Source organism: Primulina eburnea, chromosome 5 (assembly GCF_022965805.1).
Source record: "Primulina eburnea isolate SZY01 chromosome 5, ASM2296580v1, whole genome shotgun sequence".
NCBI lineage: Eukaryota > Viridiplantae > Streptophyta > Magnoliopsida > Lamiales > Gesneriaceae > Primulina > Primulina eburnea.
In genome coordinates this window covers 5806597-5828190 of record NC_133105.1, presented here as the reverse complement: position 1 = coordinate 5828190, position 21594 = coordinate 5806597, and the positions used below count along the sequence as shown (strand labels likewise).

The window sequence follows — 21594 nt, the reverse complement described above, 5'->3', positions numbered from 1 at the left end:
AACAAATCATCAATACGCGGAAGTGGGTACTTGTTTTTCATAGTAGCCCGATTCAGTTGCCTATAGTCGATACACATTCGCATCATACCATCTTTCTTTCGAACAAATAAAATTGGAGCTCCCCAAGGTGATACACTCGGTCGAATATATCCCTTATCGAGAAGATCCTGTAATTGTTCTTTCAATTCTTTCAGTTCCAAAGGTGCCATGCGATAGGGAGCTTTAGATATGGGAGCAGTCCCCGGCACAAGATCAATACTAAACTCAACTTCTCGATGAGGAGGAAAATCAGGAATCTCATCGGGAAATACATCCGGGAATTCTTTCGCAACTGGAATCTCGGATAAAGAAGACTCCTTCTTCGAAATATCAATAGCGTAGATAAGATAACCCTCATCTCTGCTAGTCAACAATCGAGACATTTCCAAGGAAGATACCAATGGAATTTTGGCTTGGGAACCCTTGCCATAAAAATTCCACTTGGGTCCATCAATCGGTCGAAATCGAACCACTCCATGACAACAATCAACAGTAGCTCGATTCGTCATCAAGATATCCATGCCAACAATACAATCAAAGTCGTGTATAGGGAGGACAATCAAATTCAGAAATATCACATTATCCTCGTATATCAATACACAATTATGCTCAACTTTCTTAGACAAAATAATCTTTCCTGCTTCTGGGACGCAGGGCAGGCTACTGAGCTGACACTTAAGGTGGAGGAACATACTGAGGACCTCCTCGCCTTAATCCAGCCTCGGCTGCCTTAGCTCGTTCAACTGCCTCTGCGTAGCTGGTAGGCAATCCAGAAAAAACATATGTATATAAAACAGGATGTAAACCATTTACAAACCTGTTATATTTTGCCCTCGCATTCCCAGCTACGTGAGGTGCATACTTCAGTAACGTAGAAAACTTCAAAGCATACTCCGCAACAGACATCGTTCCCTGCTGCAGATTATTGAATTCATTCTCCTGAGCAGTATAATACGAAGGAGGAGAATACTGCTCCAGAAATTGGGCCTTGAAGACATCCCAGGTGACTTCAGTCCCGGCCTCTTTCAGTCCAATCTCAGCGGCTTCCCACCAAGATTTAGCTCGGTCTTTCAGCTGATACAAAGCAAGTTTCAGTCTCCGAGCCTTGGAATACTCAACAATATTAAACAAGTGCTCGATATCCTTTAGCCAGGCCTCAGCTCTTTCAGCACTCTCAGTGCCAAAGAACTTCAGTGGTTTCAGATCCTGGAATCGAGCCATCACAACATCCATGGACAACCCTTCAAATTGCCCAACAATCCTCTCAGTACTGCTACTCGCAGTTTCATTTGTGGGATCCATCTACAAATCAAAAGATGAATATCACAATTTCATATCAATTTCATAATCTCATCGTCTCATACCATCATCTCATATCATCAATCTCATCAGATACTTACTCAAATCAAATCATATAAGAGCAAGTAATACAAATAAGTCAAACACATACGCACAATTCATTTGTGCCTATTCAAGTGTACACAAGACTCAATAGAGCATTCCCAGCTATGCTCTGATACCACTCTGTGTGGGGCCCTTAGCTCCTAATCGTTATTACAATGCATTTGATTATGGTCAAGTAATTACAGCGGAAAACGAATTTAAAATTTCTTTACAATGAGCCCAAAATATCTCTTCTGATATTTAAATACTAAAAATAGTATCTAAATTCAAATTATAAAACACGCCCACACATAATCAAAACCAATCGCATACAAACCACTCATATCCTCGGGACATGCCCCGGTATATAGATACATATACATATATACTAGGAACAAGACATAAACATAAAACCTCAGCCCAAGCTGTGGCTCCCTCCAGAAATACCATCTCCGGTCTCCTGATATCCTGGAGTACCTGCCATTGTCCACACACAAAGACAACAACAGCCCCCCTTGGGGGTGAGCAAAGCTCCGTATGGAACAACCAATCATATATACCACGGATATCTAAATAATGATATATGGTATGCAATGCATGTATGTCGTGGAGGTATCAGGTCAAATGCCCATCCACAGAGCACATGTCAGAATCAATCGAATCGCTATCAAATCAAATCAATGCTCGAGCTGGCACACCGGCCGATATGGGAATACACATATGATAGCGTCGACGAAGCGCCATCAATCCCACATCTCATATCCAATCATATGGGGCCACAATTGTCTATGCTTTACGGGTCATATAATACCGGCATAGCGATTGTGTTCACAAACCCCAGAATCCAATCAAATCATATCTGGGTATCCAAGGATCATAGCTCAACGTGCATGTCATGTATCGATGTATGCATAAAATGATGTGTTTTAACAAAACATTTATTTTGTACATCGATACTCAAATCTCAATGTCATGTATGCCACATCAAATCATCAAATAGGCACATAGACACGTATTCCAAGCCAATCCAATCCATCCAATCATATATCATATAATACAGATACCTGTCGTATGTTACCCGGTCGCAACATACCTCAATTCTTCGTTCCGGTTGATGTAGCCTGAAGATATTGATATTACACTTTATCTACATCAATAACATACTCATTCCAATCAATAACATATTCCAAAATCATTAATATGAGTTTCAAATATCATTTGAAACTTCAAAAATTCATATCAAATCATAATTATATCATAATTCAATTCCGACCTCAGATATAAGTTTATTGTCGGTTATTCTACTACATATCAGAAATTCACTTTCAAATACATGCTATTCCAGCACTTTGATATTTAAAGCTGCTGAAACTAGAAGAAAATTACCTCAGTCTGAAGCCCTCGACGCGCAGATTACAAATATATAATTTGTTTCGCGTTTAGACGGCGTTTCAAAGTTGATTTGGAAGAAAGAAAATCGAATTCTTTCAACTTTCTCGAAAGTTGATACCAGTGAAATGAAAGGAGAAAGAACAAAATTCTGATTCTTATCCTTACCGCCATCGCGCTCGGGCGGTAGAATTCTCGCGCCCGAGCGCGAGAGGTTCTGCCCCCGAGTGTCAAGTGTACCGCGCTCGGGCGGTCAAACATTACCGCCCGGGCGCGGCATGTTCTGTCCGCGAACATGATTCTACACATCCTGGTGCTCGGGCGGTCATTTTCTACCGCCCGGGCGCCACACATTCTGTACAAATTTTTAATGTTTGTACTATATTAGGCGTCTGGCCTCTCCAATCAAGTTTTTACAACGTCAATTCATACAATATTCATTTTTCAATTCATTGTCACGATATACATCAAATACATAATCCATGACAATTTCATTAATTATCGATAATCATATAAGATTTACGATAATACGATACACGATCCTTACAAAACTACACGGTCTATTTTATCGATTATTTATTTAATAAAGTTAATTTTCAAAGTATGTTTAAAATACAATAAAAATAGTTCAAAAATGTAAATTTTCAATATAAGGGAAACTTATTGCAATAATTACATATTAATTTAAATAATATTCAAATTTTGAAAATGAGGTTGGTTAAAATATTATTTTCGCAAAATGATCTCTTATTTGAAATACAGTAGCAGCGATTTGTTTCTTTTTTTGTTTTTGTTTTCTTTCCGTGTTATTTTGCCAACTATCTCTATATTAATATCTCATATTCGATTTATTGCATCAAGTTAAGTTGAAACTCAATTTCTATAGCATACCTTCGTTAAAAATATAATGAAATGACTTTTTCCTATATATATAGATACAATTTACTATTTTAAGTTTTTTTTTTAAAGGATTTACAACGTTAAGTTAAAGCATAACATAACTTTCTTTTTTGCTTCATATTATGATACTTTTTAGAAAGAAAAAAAGATAATAAAAATAATTTGTTCATGATAAATTGAAGTGTATATAAAGCAAAAAAAAAATTGCTCTTTTTTATTTAATGGTTTCATCTACGAACAATTTTAAAATTGACGATTTTATATTTTTTATTCCAAAATCTTAAGTTAACTTTTGAAGTTTTCTTTGTATATTTTTATGTTTGATTGATTTTATTTAGTAATTGAATTTTTTATAATATCTATCTTATTCGAAATAAAAAAATTTCAAAATATAATTTATTTTTTTAATGAATAGACGAAAAAAATATGGGTATCTGATTATATAACTTCAATAAACGTGGAGAGAGGAGATTTTAAATGACAGAATATCCGGAATCTCTTAATCAATCAATGATTTTTTTTTCTTTCTAAATTTTATTTTTAATTAAATGATATTAAAAAAATAGTAAATGGAGAAAAATTCCAGGTAGGAAATTAGTCCGTGGACTCCATCCACAACCTTAGGGCATTGCTAAAATACGCCGGTGGCTTCCTTACCCGGCATCCCTTCCCCCTTCACCCGCACTCTGTCAGTTATATAATACAGATTATTTTATATTAAATATTATTATCATTAAAAAAAGGGAAAACTGCGTCATCACCGCCACGTCAGCTACTCATACATTTCACGCCGATACCAAGCCACCACGCCAAAAGGAGCACCTCCGCTGTCCGCCGCCACGTGGCGGGAGTTGACTCCGATTACAGCTAATTTGATGCCTTTTCATCATTTTGATGCTGAAATTCCTCCGAACCTTTGCGTAAGAGAACAAAGTGAAAGGTGAGAAACTGGAAAAGCAGTAGAAAAATACGAAATTCCTTAACGGAAATGAGACAAGGCTTGCTGCTGAAGCTGGGTATTAAATGCATCAACAACAAGGAGTATCGAATCCCATTCGTGATTGGCATTTTTTGCTGCTGATTGAATTTCCTTCGCATGTTGGGAAATGTATATATAATAATTTAAAGAAGATGCGCGTTCCCAAAGCCCGTTCGCTTTCCCTTTGCCTCTCGATCTTTTCCTCTCCCTTGACGTTTCGCGAACAGTCTTTGTATCCACTTCCGTCACCGAGAGGTCCACATTTTCATTCCGGAGTTTTCTGTTCTTCGATTTCTCATCGTTTGCCTAGTGAAAGGAAGGTGAATCGTAGCAGAGGTTTGTTCACTTGCTCGACTGACATGGTTTAGGCTACTAACTTTAAAGTTTATCTTTCTTCTTTTTTTGGTACGAAATGTTGTTGAACTTGAACGTTGATAGTTTTTTTTTTTGGGTTCTGATGGTGGCTGACATTTAGTTTTATTGATTTCTGGGGAATGTTTTGCTTTTTTGCATGGTTTATTCACGGCGGACTCTAAATTTAGTCATGATTTAATGTAAATTGAGTGAAAAAAATTAAATTTTTAGAAATATCACTTTGAATTTAGTGGGACTGGGTCTGCACCTGTTTCACGGAAAGTTATTTTTGTTCTTGAGCTGATTTTACTCTAGTCCAGCGTCCTTTATTGGTTCATACTGTTTACGTATTTCGGTCACATGTTTTTTGAAAGATATATTTAATCAATGACAGAAAATGTTTCCATCAAATGTTGAGCGAAAGCATTCATTTTGTAAACTTTCATATGATGCCTCCATTCTTGGTGAAATATATCAATTTCCTTATGATTGGTTATTCTTTATTAATTATGAAATAACGTCAAAATCTCTCTGAAGAACAGTGATGGAAACATATCAAACAACAGCGAAGCATATAGTTGCGTGTCTGCAGAGAAATGGACTCTTAATTACTGATTTGATCTTCTCCTGCTGATTTATTTCTAATCATGTAGATATCCTGTCGTGAGTTAATCATTGTGGTGTTCATAATTTCAGTACCATTATTTACTGCTATTTTTTCCATCTCTTTTCATTCTTTATATTTTAAATGAATCAGGCAACAGTCAACTTCATACCAGTAACATAATGGAAAGCAAACCACTGCAGTTGGATGGGACTGGCTCCAGGGAGGATGATAAGTGCCCATTGGTGTGGTCATCCCCAGGAGGGCGGACGATTGTTAGAGGAAAGCGAATCTTTTGCAATAGATCTTTAAACATGAGGAATATCGTGGCTGTAGGATTTGATATGGATTACACTCTGGCACAATACAAATCAGAGACTTTTGAGTCACTTGCCTATGAAGGCACACTCAGAAAGCTGGTCAATGATTTGGGGTATCCTAAAGAGGTTGGACTATTTTATTGGTACTAAACCATTTCCGTTAGAACTAGTCTAAAGAATGAAAGCATATGATGATGTCTATAGATGAAGCAGTAGACTACTGCAATTTCTTTTAGTTACGTATTTTAAAATTTGAATCCCCACTTCCCCACTATCTGACAAGCAAAAAGAACTTTGTCTCATTTGTTAAGAGAATGATGTTATGCGGATGTTTCCTTGTTTCTCTGTTAACTTCCTATTTTCAACTGTGAAGATATTTAATGTTTTAAAATAACTGGCTTTGTGTAGTTGCTGGACTGGTCTTTTGATTGGACTTACATGGTCCGAGGACTAGTTCTGGATAAAAAGAGAGGCAATATATTAAAGGTAGGTGCAGTTTACTAGTAATGCATTTATCATTTTTGTTTTTGTTTTTGTTTTTTTTTTCAATTTGAAATCTGGTTAAATGTATTTGTAATTCTCATTTGGTTTTATGATTCATAGATGGATCGACACAAGTATGTAAAGGTGGCTTATCATGGATTCAGAGAGTTATCTAAGGAAGATAAAGTTGCCACTTATGGAAATACGTTGATTCGTGATTCATTCGATGAGCCTGAATATGCTCTCATCGACACCCTTTTTTCTCTCGCGGAAGCTTATTTGTTTGCCCAACTTGTGGACTTCAAGGACAACAATCCGGGAAAAATTCCGGCGGAGTAAGAGAAATATTTCAGCTATGTTTGGTTTTGTTTTTGGTTTTCGCTAAATATTTTCTGAAGATATATTTTCAGAATAAATGGAAATTATGTTGTATGTTTGGTTTTATTTAGAGATGTTCTACTTTATATATCAAATTATCATCATCATGTAATAAATGTGTGAGTTCTTTATGTCACAGATATGTGGTATTTAAAATTTAAAACATAGTAATGCATAGGGATATAATAGAATAACACCATTGTTATTGGGGATGATGATAACTTGAATTCAAAATAATCATGCTGGGGGGAAGTTGAAATAATGTGAAAATGCGAATTTGAAAAATAAATTGAATTTTGAGGATAATAAATTGGGCAAGTTACAGCAGAGTAAGAATACTTTATGTTCCTGCATTGGTTATTAATAATTTGGGAAGCAAATAATTATATTATGTTAGACCAGCACAGGCCTTTTTATATAAAAATATAAATTGATTTACAGCAATAATTAGAGTAAAAACGAAGAAAAAAATCTCCTACAAAAACGAGGAACTAATAACATCATAATCCTAGGAAATTAATAATATACATTCTTAATATATAAAATCAAAAAATATATGTATATATATATATATATATAAATGTAATATATAAAATCAAAATATATATATATATATATATATATATATATATATATATTTATTTATTTTCCAACATCTTGTTCATCCTTCCTTAAAATGTTGTACCATCAAGACTCTCGCCCTTCGTCGATATATAAAGGGTACAAATCAGTCCACGATCCAGCTTCCTCCTAGTAAAGTACTTGTCTGCCTCAATGTACTTCGTCCAATCGTGTCGAACGAGATTATGGGCTATTTTAATGGTAGAGCTGTTGTCATAGAGTAATCTCATGGATTCTTTCCACCTTATCTTCAAGTCCTCTAAAAGTATCTTGATCCATGGGGATTGACATATTCCTAGAGTCATTGCTCTGAACTCTGCCTCTGCATTCGATCTTACTACTATGTTTTGCTTCTTACTTGTCAAATGCGAGCCTACGTAATCTACATCAGTGTAAAATTTAAGAGGCATTCACCATTTCTCTTTAACAGGATTGTCTCACTAGGATTCTTTTTAGTTAATGTAGTAGTCTGTTTACTATCTGCAAATGAATTTCTTTGGGATTTTGCTTAAATTTTCTTACCATACTTACAACAAACACGTCTGGCCTAGTATGAGCTAGATATATGAGCTTCCTTACTAGCCTATGATACATTTATATGTCAACGGCTGGATCTTGATTTGTTTCGCCAAGTTTGTGATTCGTGTCAATTGGTGTGGATGCTAGTTTACACGTCGACTTTCTTGTTTCCTTCAAAAGGTCTGTGGAATAAGAATGCCTTTGCTGGAGTGGGCTACATAAATTTCCAAAAAATTACTAAAGTTTACCAAGTTCTCTTATCTCAAATTCCCAGGCTAGACATTTTTCAGGGCTCGTTTTTCCTTTTCATTGTTACCTTTCATAATTATATATCATCAACATAAACCAAGAGAGCTGTTGCTCCCCCTGAATATGAGTCCTTAAACCTGTTTATTACACTATGACTAATATCACTTTGGAAATATACCAAACAAAGCTCTAGGAAATAGTCATGTGACCGTAAAATGCTATCTTTAACTTGCAACCTTGCTACTTCTCGTATTCCTTTTGAACCTTTGAGGAATTACAATGAATGTGTCCTATTCTAAGTTACCATGAAGAAAAACATTTCTTACATCGAATTGTTTCAAATACAAGCAGAAGTTGGTGATTAATGATAGTAGAATTCTGACTGTTTATCTTGGCCACTGAAGCAAATATACCATAAGTACGCGCATGACCGTTATCGTAACAGGAAATAGCTCGATCAACACCTTGTTTGACTGCATTAGGCGCGCTTAATGCTCAATAAACTACCAGTATTTTAGTTTCAACTTTCAACATTAATATTACAATAGTTTAATATTATCTTACAAAATAGAATAATACAACTTTTATATTGAATTTTAACAGTCTGAAATTCTTTCCCCAAAAGAATTCAAGATTCATTCCTTTTTCTCCAAATTAACTCGAATAAAATGAGTTTGTTTCGAATAACACCAAGATGAGCCACATGAAAATATGAGATTGAATCAAAGTCAACCTAAAGTTAGACAATGTTTAGCTTTTTTTATATGTGATAATTATATAACAACTAATATTACAATTTTAGTTGTGTTTTTTGGAACATGATTGTTGATATGTACATGTTTGGTTTTAAAATTATCATGTTTATATATTATTTTATCTGTTGTTTTACTTGACATTAAGATTATATTAAAAAAAAGATTATTTACGCTTAATATTTGATGAATAACGCTTAATATTTAAATGCCTTGGTCCTTGACCATTGTGAGTGTCTCGGGAAAACTGTACACTTTATATAGTTAACAAATCAATCATTTTGTAAAGCTTATCGATAAGGTTACTCTGTCGTAGACTGAATCAATAAAATCCAGCAGACAAAATCTAACAAGTTTTGTCAGCTCTGACAAAGAATATGTTGCCTTCTCTCTTCTGGTCCTGGATAATAAAATTTGACAAAAAAACACATTTGTTTGAGCATTTGAGGTAGTATTGAGGCTTCTAGTTCAGCTTATTGCTATTAGCTATTGTTCTTGAAAATACATGCCAATAAGAAAATGCTTGAAACCGTTGAGGAAGATAACATACTAATCATTCTACTGTAAATCTTAGTATGAACTGCTGTATCTTTGTAGGTTTGAAATGCCAACTATATGTTGTTGTGACCATACGGGGCTTGATTATATTGACTTAGGAGACTATGAGGCTATACGATTTCCTGCCTATGCTTGGCATGAACATTTGTTCCAACATATTCATTGATTTTCTTTTCTAATTTATGTAAACCTTATATTGATGTTTTGCACATACTTACGTGGCAGATACGGTCGCATGTATAAAGATGTTCGAGCTGCAGTTGATTTGTGCCATCGTGATGGGACATTAAAGAAGATGGTTGCAAAAGATCCTAAAAGGTATCCTAAAAATCAAATGCCACGTTAAATTACAGAATAATAATTGTCTTTCCAAATAAGGCGTAACTGCCTGAAAATTTGCCTCTGTTTGCTAATTATCTTTATCAGTTTCATCAATAACATGGCTTTCTTTGTTCGTGAGCAGATACTTTTCTTCTGACTCATATGGTTTTCCATCTTTCCTATTTGGTTTGAAACCGGGATTGACTTTCTGCTACTGCTAATAAGTTAAGGGACTGCTAAAATTACATGCATTCACCTTACATGACGAATCATCATTGTCATGTACAATTTTATCAGCGGTCAATCATGTGCACGAATGCCACCATTCAAACAGTGTTTGGGTTTCAAAAGACAATGAACACTAGGACTTCTTAAATATACAAATACTTCTACAACAGGCTTGTCATCGGCTTCACATACCTGAGATTAAAATAGCTTTGTAGAGCTAAAGTTACCATTATATGAACATGTTGATGGAGTATTCTCATGCGCTCAAAAATATTTCATGTCACATAATTTTTGAATCATATGACATGACTTTGGCATCTTAAGATGTACAAAATGTTGATATTACCACTCGTATATGTGGGGACTGTCATTTGGGAAACATAGATTATGGTTGCCAGAGCATGAAAATTCTTATATTAACCGCCATCCGGCCATCATTATTTCATTTAATTCTCTGAAAGGATGCTTAATGTTATGAAAAATATATAAATAAATGACAACAAATTGTTGAACTTCATTCGTACTAAATTTTATTCCAGAATTTCAAACCTCCAGGTCATGTTTGTTGAAAATGACAAGCATCTGTGGTTCTAGTTGTAACCAAAAAAAATGTCTTCATTAATTGTAGCTGAACCATTTTGGCAGAAATTGCTCCATTTATGCTCAATACTTGCAGGAAGTCGATCTTATGTTCTACGATCGTACTTGTTTCTTCTTCTTGTGGCCTGATATGCTTAGAATCATCTTTGTTATAATCTGTTCTGAGCTTTGGCCTCTTGATTTATCTTAATCCAGATCTCCATTAACTCACGTTATGAATATGAGTATTATTGAGCGATTCCTGTCTTTTGATATAACAACGTTTGTGCATGAGTAACCTCTTGCAAATGACGAGTGCAAAGATTGGGAAGATCGTGTTGAGAGTTTTTTGTCACCTCTGCTGGGTGAAGGAATGATAATCCCAAATCAAGATCAAACCTTTATTTGTCCATTATTTTGTGTTGCCAGATATATCAATGAGGACATTTCAATAGTTCCCATGCTAAAGATGCTAAGAGACTCTGGTCGTGCTACATTTTTAGTGACTAACAGGTATTGATTCCATGAACCTGAAGCTATGTGTATGTGTTCCCTTCTCAAATTTAATTGTGATCTCGTATTGTTTTTTATTCAGCCTTTGGGATTATACAAACATCGTAATGAACTTCCTCTGTGGCCCGCAAGCATTGGATGGTTGCTCTGCCTCAAGTTTTGACTGGCTTCAGTATTTTGATGTTGTTATTACTGGCAGGTAATAAGCTTTTCCTGATGCTTGAAAGTCTTTCTGCGGTGCCTAAATGATTCTGTTTTTGGCCATTTTAACTTATCACTGAACCAGATTTGAAAGAATGAAGTAGACAAGTGATCAAATGGTAATAAATTGTCAATGATTTTGGTGGGACCATACTGTCTTTCCCATCACGATGTATAAAGCATCTTCATATGAATTCTTCGTCATCATTTTTTCACAGTTCTAGTTTATCTCTGAACTGAATTCAGAAGAGAGCAGTGCATAGTGAACAAACAACAATAATTCATCTTAATGCTATTAATACCATGATTTTTCATTCATTAATACAAGGATAACAACATGTTTCGGATGGATTTTAGCATCCATTTTTGGAAAAATTTAGCCTGTTATTTTGGTGAGGGGGTGGGTGGGGGATTGGGTTGCAAATGACTTTCCTAACTCGCATCTATTTATCAAATGAAAATGAGTCAGCAATCTAAGATATTGATGCATCACTTCTATGGTAGTTCATTTCTCACTTCAAAATATGTGCAAAACTCTTTCCGACTGATACTTTATTAATATTTCTCATAATGGGACTATCTCCAGACACTTTTATGCCACTATTGTTTTTCAGTGCAAAACCAAGCTTTTTCCATGATGAAAATCGTGCTAATCTATTTGAGGTTGATCCTGAGTCAGGAATGCTTCTTAATACTGATAACGGAACCCCTATGCCTCAGGTTAGTTTATATTAGGGCTGGAAAAATCCCCCAAAATCCTTTAGGAGGGTTACGGGACGGGGATTGGGTAGGAGGGTTATGGGACGGGGATTGGGTAGGAGGAGGGGACGGGTCCCCTAGTTTATTTCATCCTGGTTTTTTCTGAATTGCGTGCTACTTTTCCTGGAGCCGGGTTCAATTTTTTAATTATCCTAGGTGGATTCTTCTCTGAGGCTTCCATTGAAGAACCTAGACACAAAGTTCCAAGTTTTTCAGGTACATATATACCTAACAGCAGACATAAATTTAGTCGTTAAGTGAAAGAAAATCAGCAGGACTTAAGTTTTATTTTCTGTAAATGTTGATCCTTCAGTCTGCTGCGTTATTGTGATTCTCTGTTAAATTACATTTTCAGGGAGGAAATGTGGGTCATCTTCACAAATTACTGTCCATAGAGTCAAGCTCCCAGGTAATCTTTCTTCTTTGTGAAGATGTCTTCCATGTCCTTTTGATGTTTTTATTTATTTAGAATATATTTGCTATTTCAAGTGTCATTAAATTGCCGAATACACATTTGAATGCATGAAGGGACGCATGTCAATTTTCGATAATTGTAGGCATAGTTATCTAAAACCTTAGGTCGTGGATGCGAATTATGTGATGGCAAAGTTTTATGGATTCAACTTTGCAATGAGTTTCTTCTTGCACGTGAGTCGCCTCACACCCTCATCATTCAAGAAATGAAGTCATTGAAAGTATTTCGCATTTTCAGGCCATGTATATCAATATAAGAAGCTATTGCAAAAATGCGGAGTGTATTTTTTTCCTGACTCTCCAAATACCCACCCTTAACTAAAACCAAGTTAATTAAAAAACAAATGAATATCACTCCTATGCACTTCTTGAAGGGTAAATTTGTTTCCTGATAAAGTGTAGTTACTGAACAGTGATATAGGAAGGTATAACGAGTAACTTTTAATACTCGGTGTTGCCATGTTTTTCATCAGTTGGAAGCTTTATGTCTTTTACATCAGTTTGTACGAGTACTCTTTTTCTCTGTATGAGTATTCATTTTCTCTCACGTGTTAGGTGCTTTATGTTGGGGACCATATATATGGAGATATTTTGCGCAGTAAAAAAATTTTAGGTATGTTTCATTATTTCTCACATTATTGTGTATATATTTTTTTCTGGTTGACTCCTTTAACCCTATACTTTTGCTTCTATATCCTAAGGTTGTTGACTTTCTACGTAACTTGACCAATAAGTTGCATGTCCAAACATTTTTCCGCACTGACGGAAGTTGCCACTGTGTTCTGTTTTTTCTGTGTAAAACATGTTATTAAGCTGAATTCATAGTAATTCCATTTATTAATTTCACATGTGCAGGAACTTTAATTGAATCTTGTAAATAAAGCGATTGTCGTTTTTAACCTAAATCAGCACAAGTGATACAGTTTTTGGAAAGAGTTTTGAGAAATGTATTTGGAAGGTAGAACTAAATTGGAACCGGAGTTTAAGTTCTGTCAGATTTCATTTTTTCGCAGGTTTCAATTCAGATGATTATTGTTGTTTAACATTCTTGTAATATACCTGTATAAGCATCTTATAGTCCTCAGGTTTTGAAAATTTATGTTTCTTTCTGAGTCTGGTTCAGAATAATATCATCATTTGTAGGTTGGAGAACAATGCTTGTTGTCCCAGAGCTCGAGAAGGAAATCGAACTTCTCTGGACATTAAGGGATACACGCAAGGTAAACAACCTTGTCTGGCTGACTGACCTTATTAGCACTGCAGTTGATCATTCAATGATGGGCTGAATGCTGCAAATACCAGTGCATTTGTCCATCTTTGATCTCCTAATATAAGGTTTTTAGGCCTTGAAAGAATTTTATTTTGGGTTTACTCATTCTCTCAGTTTTCCGCTGAATTGATTAGATCTAGTGGTGCAACATTGGGTCTGAGAAAGTGATTCCGTGCTATTTTAACTGTGTTATCCTCTTATAGTTTTCATTTGCTTAATGCCCCAATTCCCTGATCTTGGTTTGGTTGTCTTTTTTATTCTAAATAAATCATGTACTACTCTTAGCAACTTCAAATATTGAGGAATGAACGTGATCACATCGAAGACAAGATACACCATCTAAAGTGGTCTCTCAGGTGACTTTCAACTCTTTGTTGTTCTTCTGTGGTGAAATCTGGCATTGCCTTACAGCTTCAGTTGTCAAAGTCATTCTGACAGCTGCTGTCCCATATTCATCTGTACTATTCGACATATAAAAGAGCCGGAAAAGTTGTGTCCTCTTCTCATAGAAAAATCGTGCATCTCTTTTTAGGTTCGATGAGGTGAATGTTGTAAATAAGGAAAGCAAACTAGCCGAGGTTGAAAAATTGCAGGTTAGTGAATAATATGGTGATGAGTAGCATCGGATTCTTTAAGTTTTAAGAGAAGTATGGATTCTTGCTATGCGTAATTGGTTCATCTGCTTCAGATGCTGAAAATATCTTTCCTGAATTTTGCCCAAAATGTTTTCCTACCAGTCTCAGCGGGAAGAAGTTCGGTTGAGTCATCAAGAAGCTCAAAGAGAATGTCATCAAGAGGTAAGAAGTTGCTATTAGTTGCTTATCTTTAGCACATAACAAGGTTATTTTTATCCACGGTCGTTCCAAAAGTCAAGTGTTACATATATAATCAAATATGTTCAGTTTCACAAGGTTTGGGGACAACTGATGAAGACTGGCTATCAGAATTCTCGCTTTGCACATCAGGTCAGACGTAAAAAAAACAAAAGTGATGGTGTGTTTCCTTTTATTGTTGATTTTGAATCATTTTTGTTTGGAGTTATTTCAGGTGGAACGATTTGCTTGCCTGTATACTAGCCAGGTTACCAATTTGAGCCTATATTCCCCAGACAAATACTACAGGCCAAGCGAAGATTTCATGCCTCATGAACTTGATATGATCTCTTCGTGAATGATTCACCTCCTTGTATATATCCAGTTATTATTGGTTTTTCGGAAGCATAGTTTGATTGGTTTCCCCACAATCACGGAATAGCTTTTGTATGATGGTATACTGTTAATATTATCCCAGTTGAAATTGTAAATTGTTTATGATTATATATAATCTGCAGTTTGAAGGTAAACTGATAATGAAAACAAATGTTAACCGTTGGGGAAAAAAGATACATATCTTACTTTTATTATTTTTTAAAGAAGAGATTTTTGTGTTCGAGGAATAAATAAATAAATAAATAATAGACGTCAAGTGCAAAATGCTTTTGAATGAAATCACTACAACGATAAATAACTTTGTAATGGAAGAACAATAGCTGGGTCCAAGTTATTTTATTCAAACGGAGAATATAAACAAGGTGCCGTCATAAATCACCATTTATTATTTCAAGAAACTTTTTTTTTACGCTCCTCCACACACGCCTATATGGGAATCAAAATAATCTTCCGACATTTTTTATTTGAGCCAAGATCGACCGGCTCCTGTACAATTTACACTTGTGATTCAAGAAGTGGCAATATTATCTCCAGAACTACTATTCTGCACTCCTAATCTCTCCTTCTCAAGAACTCGTGGCTTAAGCTGCCCCGACTATTCTGTACTTGAGCTGACCACAACCCCGTCACCAACTCGATAAAATGCAGCATTTATGCAGCGAGTGGGATAAACTGATAAAAAAAAGGTAGCTACGATTGAACCCCACACTCAACCAGCATCATCCTGTCTTTCTACATCTGGCATTTCCACCGGTTCAGGAAAAACGTCACTCGATGATCGTTTATGGGAAGACGAATGAGTATTCGCTCCACTTCCACGTGATCCTACTCTCCCGGACTGTCTCAACCCACCAATGATCTCTCTATTTGTTTGGCTTGAAACATTGGAATTCCCGGATGAACTACGATGCCAACTTCTAACGAATGCAGCAGTCCAAGACTGCTTAGATGGGGTTTGTCTCAGCGTTCCGGAGCTAAAACTTTCTTCCCTCACAACTTTGAAAGGGTTTTCCAACGCCTTCAGAACATGCCTCATTGAGGGACGTCTCGAAGTTTTAGGATTGAGGCACGACTTAGCCACAATGGCAACGGCCCATACCTCTTCAAGAAGATCCTCATCTATGATAAGAGATTGATCAACAATCTTAAGAATCAGTTCCTTGTCATGTTGACTAACATAAGGCAAATTACTTTCCAGCCATTTTTTGGCCTCGGAATCATTTAGACTGCTGAGTCCGAGTCTTCCGGTCACCAGTTCTAGTAGAACTTTTCCATAACAGTACACATCGTAGGTACATGTAATAAATGATGATCCTGGAATATTTGGAGCAAAATGTTAATGACTCCACGAAGATTTTTGGATAATTTTTTTGATATCAGGGTTGCCTTTTCCAGACCCTAAACATTTTCAGACTTGACTAGTGTAGATCCAAGACTAAAATTACAAACTCATTACAACCACGGAATGGAAAATACAATCTTGCTGAAAAAAGAGGAGTATTCTTACCAGAAGGTCGTTTATCCAATGTCCTGCACATTGTCAAGAGAAAGGGTGTTAAAAATTAAGGGAAAAAGCAGAGTATGTCACGCACAGTTTCACCGAGATAAGAAGACAAAGGGATGAAGTTTTTATAAAACAACTTACTGTGGTGTTTGAAGCAACCTCGAGATCAAATTTGGTGGATTAGCTGCTCCTTGAGCACTAACTTCACTCAAACTTCCGAGCCGCACCTCATATTTGTCATCGAGTAGGATACTGCTAGTTTGAATATCTCTTCATAAATAAAGAATACACATAAGTTGATAACTGTTCTGTGATATAAGTCAGTAAACAACAGACTATATATTTTTCACGCAAGCGAATTTCAGACCTATTTTTGTAGTTCCGACTGATCAAATTTCAAGATTCAAAATGAATTTCAGTTAGCTACTCATGGGTACGCTGAGAAAGCATTGTGGTTTTAAAGTTTTCCATACCTATGGATAATAGGAGGGGTGCATTCGTGATGTAAGTAAGATAGGGCCTCAGCAGCTCCTATAGCTATTTTCCATCTCGTAATCCAGTCCAAAGACCGTACCTCTTCTACCTCTTCTTCTGTATGTATTAACTTGTAAAAAGAATTGGACAAATCCTCATTTGGCATATATTTGTAAACCAAGATCTTCTCATTTTCGTCCTCTAAGCAGTGTCCCACGAGTGGAACCAACCTCCTATGTCTCACTTTACCGAATAAATCCAATTCTGACACGAATGATTCTTTCCTGAAGGAACGTAAATCTACTTTCTTGATAACTACAAGCCGCTCATCCTCAAGTTTTCCACTAAATAAGTGTCCCGAATGACCTCGTTTGATGAGGTTCTCATTACTGAAATTGCATGTCGCTTGGACCATCTGCTCATATGTAAATGATTCTCCCAGGTTAGACAAATCAATGGATGCATCAGGGGGTGGATCGTTACCTTTTCCTATATCATGCTCAACACTTCTACTCCCTGTTACTTGATTTTTACTCCTAGAGTTGCGTTTCCTCAGACCCAACAACAGTCCGAATATTAAAAATATAACAACGCCAAGCCCACCAAAAATGCCTATCATTATATATATCAATCTTTTCCTTCTCTTGTGCTTATCTTTCTTTGGACTTCCATCAGGCGCTGCATTATCGTTATACGCTAGTCCCTTTTTCTGCATAGAAGTCTGCACAAGTCTCTGAATTTCTTTGATCTCGTACGTTAGAAAAACAATTGTTGGAAAGTAGAACAATACTGCTTATGCTTGCATTGGGAGCTAATCCTTTAAAGTAGTTGTTGGACACATCAAGGATGAGAAGTTTTTCGATCACAAAAGTCAAATCTCCATAAAATCGATTTTTGGAAAAGTTGAAGACTGCACCGCTAACATTGAATGAAACATCAAAGATTGGGAAAACACCGGTAATATTATTCCTGGATACGTCTAGGTACTTCAATTGGGGCATTCCCCATAAAACATCTGGAAATTTTCCATCAAAATAGTTGATACCGAGAGATAAATATTCCAACTTAATGAGATTCTGAAACAAGCCATCTAACAGTGAACCTTGAAGCTCATTGTTTCCAATCAACATTTTCCTCAAATTTCTTAATCTCCCTAATTCATTCGGCAGTGATCCCATCAAAGAATTGTACTCGAGATCAAGTTCTGTAAGTTGGGAGAGGTTCCCTAGTTGATTGGGAATGAAAGAACTTAGGCTATTGTTGCTCAAATTCAACAGCTTGAGACTTGAAAGTGAACCAAAACCAATAGGAATTGATCCTGATAGGAAATTTGAAGAAAGGTCAAGATTTCTGAGATTTACAAGTGCTGAAATCTCACTAGGAATATTCCCTGTCAATAAATTCTGGGACAGATCAAGAACCGACAACGAATACAGCTTCCCCAGTGCAGATGGGAATATTCCAGTAATCGAATTATCCGATAAATACAAAGAATTAAGCTTACTTAAACTTCCAATTGATGGTGGAATCGAACCGTAAATTGAACTTGACCTAAGATCAAGGACTTCAAGATTAGGTAACCTTAGGCCCAACCACTCTGGTATTGGCCCCGGAAGCAAAAACCCTGATGAATTAAATGAAGATAACATCTTAAAATTGGGTAAAGAATCAATATCAAACATCGGATTGAGTTTCCCAAACCGGGTTCTCCTTAACCCGGATAAGTTTATCCCGGTTACTCGACCATTTTCACACGCTATTCCAGTCCAATTAAGACATGGATTGGTTTTCTTAGGCCAATTTTTAGCAATGATTCCCAGTGATGACCGAAGCTCCAACAGTGCCCGCCATTCTGAATCATCACTCAGTGACTGAATCACTAACGAATTAAGAAAAAACAAGAAAATCACAACCAAAATCTTGAAATAGGCATCCATGATTTCTACCCAAGCCCTCAACTTTGTCCCTGAATTGTTCTGATCTTCATCGTACCGAGCCCTCTTACTATTCTCTCTCTGAAAAAAGAAAAAAAAATAAATATGGAAAAAAAGAAGAAGAAGAAGATGGTATTCAATATGAAGAAAACAACACAATCATGAGCGCGCGAGTGAAAAATGGGAGCAATATACGCACTGCTATAAATACGCACAGGTATATAATCACGGGTTTTGGTTCTTCATTTCAACACAATCACTTCAACAAGTTTGCGCGTGAAGTGTGAAGGTGTAGATACGTGTTTGTGTGTGGGAAAATGTATTTATACAATGAAGACTGAAGTTTGCGTTATTGATGGCAAGACGTATACTGGTCTACGGCTACCACTGTTTGTACATATTTTGATTTTCTTGATGTTTACATGGCAGAGGGAGAGAGCCAATCAATGAATGGGGAGCCTGAGTTGACTTGGCGGCGCTCAGCCTATGGCCGGTGGCGCTGGCGATATATCGCGGCAGATTGCCAAGTAATGCAAGGAGAAAATAGCGTTTATTGATTATTAATTATTATTATATATGGACGACGTAGTTAATTTATGGCGGCAATTATGTGATTAGATATGAAGTTCCCAGTTTAAAAGGACAATGACTTGAGTTAAAACTTAAATCATAAGTTACAATTCTAAGTCTACTTTGTTATAAAATAATCACACCAAAGAAAGTAACCATTTTTAATTTATAAATAAATAATTTTATATGCTTGAAACCAACGTGAGATGTTACATCTCGCAAGAATTTAAATATGTAGTGAAGATCTATAAGATATTTACGTAAACATCTTGTCGCATGACGATAACATATATAGCTCTAGTAATAAACATATGTATATATATATAATTAGCAATTTTGATATTGTATATTCATTTCTTTGCGGTTTTGATTTCATATTGTCGAATTTTATTTTAGTCCGCTATATTTGTTATTCTCACAATTTTAGCCATTTTTCTGACAACGATAACATGGTTCCAACATAAAAGCTGACATGACGCTAACATCTCACGTGCCATTTCATACTCTCGCGAAAGAACGACTAAAATTGTCAAAAATTAAACCGTACATGGTAAAACTGAAATTTGACAATATTGAAGGTCAAAATCAAAAAAAAAAAATATAGATATATTATCAAATTTATATTTTTTCCAAAATTTAATTCACAACAATTATTTTCCCAAGATGAGTGAAAATTCAATACAATTTCATATGTGAACTTTACAAATGAATAAAGTACCACTATAAAATAAGAACATAATTATCACATAAATTTATTACAGAAGTGTATACTAAACTCATGCTTACTTAACCATTTAATCCAAAAGTAGTATAATTTTACGAAGGTAAAACGAGAAATTAGACTTTTTTCTCAAAAATAAATATATATTATACAAAGTAAAATTGAAAATCTTTTCAATTGGGAGATGTTCAAATTACCCACTCTACTAGAATTGGATCAACACAGCAAACTAGGAAAAAAAGTGAGTCCAAGTCTTCTCTTTTACCAATCTCATCTAATTTAATATTCCTCCCAAGTTCTTCGCATTCACCAAAGAGCTTGAGAAAAATAAATGTATTGATGTTCGTCACATTCAATCAAGTGAAAAATCATCAGATCTCTTCACAAAGGCACTTCCTACGACAATATTCAGAAAACACATATATAATATTGGGATGCGCAATCTACAAAATTTGTGAAGAATTGTTCGTGTCAACATGAGAGAGAGTTTACGTGACTGCACTCTTTTTCCCTTACTATGGTTTTTATCCCAATGAGTTTTTCTAGTAAAGTTTTTAACGAGGCAGTACAAAAACACGTAATGAAGACATCATCGTATCATGATCATCATCACAAGGGGGAGTGTTGAAAATAATATATTTGAATATTGAAAAGTAATAGTTGAATATTTGAATGTTGAAAATAAGAGTTGTAAAAATTAGAAATTTGTGTGTGATGATGAGGTAATGATCTATTTTATTTTTGGATTATTTGTAAAGATTTTCTATAAATAGATCTCTCATTTGTGAAGAAAATCACAATTGAGTAGAGAGAAAAATATTATAAAGTGTGTAGTTTGGTAAATTTTGAGAGTTTGAGATTTTTACTTTTTACCATAAATTTTTACTTTTTCACAACATATATATAATAATTAGCAATTTTGATATTGGAGCAATGATACTCTGCATACTCTTTTCCTGCACATTTGTGGGCGTCTGCCTACGTGGCACACCCACAACCACACAAATTTTTTGTTTTGTTTTTTTTTTTTAAAAAAGCTGACCAATCATGCACCGCCTACGATACAGGGTAACAAATTCGTTGATATTGTACATTCATTTCTTTGCGATTTTGATTTCATTTTGTCGAATTTTATTTTAGTCGTCTATATTTGTTACATTTCACGTTTCATGTTATCCAGAGTACTTTTTTCACAATTTTTTATCTTGTTTAATCTCCATCGACATAATTCGTAAATGAAATTTACATTTTTTTTAAAAAAGAAAAGAAATTATATTATTAAAAAGAATAAATTTAGAATGATTGATTTT

The 21594-nt window shown here is 35.3% G+C and overlaps 2 protein-coding genes across 3 annotated transcripts; one reads left to right on the top strand and one right to left on the bottom strand.

The window, feature by feature from the left end:
• The first annotated feature begins 4294 nt into the window (after window positions 1-4294).
• Window positions 4295-15176, top strand: LOC140832680 (uncharacterized). 2 transcript variants are annotated; one of them, XM_073196818.1, is made up of 17 exons: window positions 4295-5026; window positions 5802-6094; window positions 6377-6454; window positions 6572-6786; window positions 9754-9846; window positions 11086-11169; window positions 11252-11368; window positions 11985-12090; window positions 12286-12345; window positions 12485-12538; window positions 13159-13216; window positions 13747-13823; window positions 14159-14229; window positions 14406-14466; window positions 14562-14670; window positions 14776-14838; window positions 14921-15176. In XM_073196818.1, the coding sequence occupies exons 1-17, from the start codon at window positions 4735-4737 to the stop codon at window positions 14947-14949; spliced, it is 1860 nt and encodes a 619-aa protein (XP_073052919.1). In that variant the 5' UTR covers window positions 4295-4734; the 3' UTR covers window positions 14950-15176. The 2 variants fall into 2 exon arrangements, with proteins under 2 accessions (XP_073052919.1, XP_073052918.1); XM_073196817.1 differs by having other exon boundaries at window positions 4296-5026; window positions 14611-14670.
• A 224-nt stretch (window positions 15177-15400) lies between these two features.
• Window positions 15401-19532, bottom strand: LOC140832678 (probable LRR receptor-like serine/threonine-protein kinase At2g16250). The gene is given in 6 exon segments (XM_073196816.1): window positions 15401-16395; window positions 16589-16611; window positions 16727-16855; window positions 17059-17765; window positions 17767-19074; window positions 19193-19532. Coding segments are annotated over 5 exon segments (2694 nt in total). The 5' UTR covers window positions 18997-19074; window positions 19193-19532; the 3' UTR covers window positions 15401-15790.
• Between the last annotated feature and the right edge of the window lie 2062 nt (window positions 19533-21594).

Bases quoted from the DNA above. Each gene is read 5' to 3' on its own strand.
- LOC140832680 (XM_073196817.1), top strand. From the start codon at position 4,735: ATGCATCAACAACAAGGAGTATCGAATCCCATTCGTGATTGGCATTTT. The intron at 9,847-11,085 runs GTATCCTAAAAA...TTGTGTTGCCAG, and splicing joins GTTGCAAAAGATCCTAAAAG to ATATATCAATGAGGACATTT. The intron at 12,346-12,484 runs GTACATATATAC...TTACATTTTCAG, and splicing joins CAAAGTTCCAAGTTTTTCAG to GGAGGAAATGTGGGTCATCT.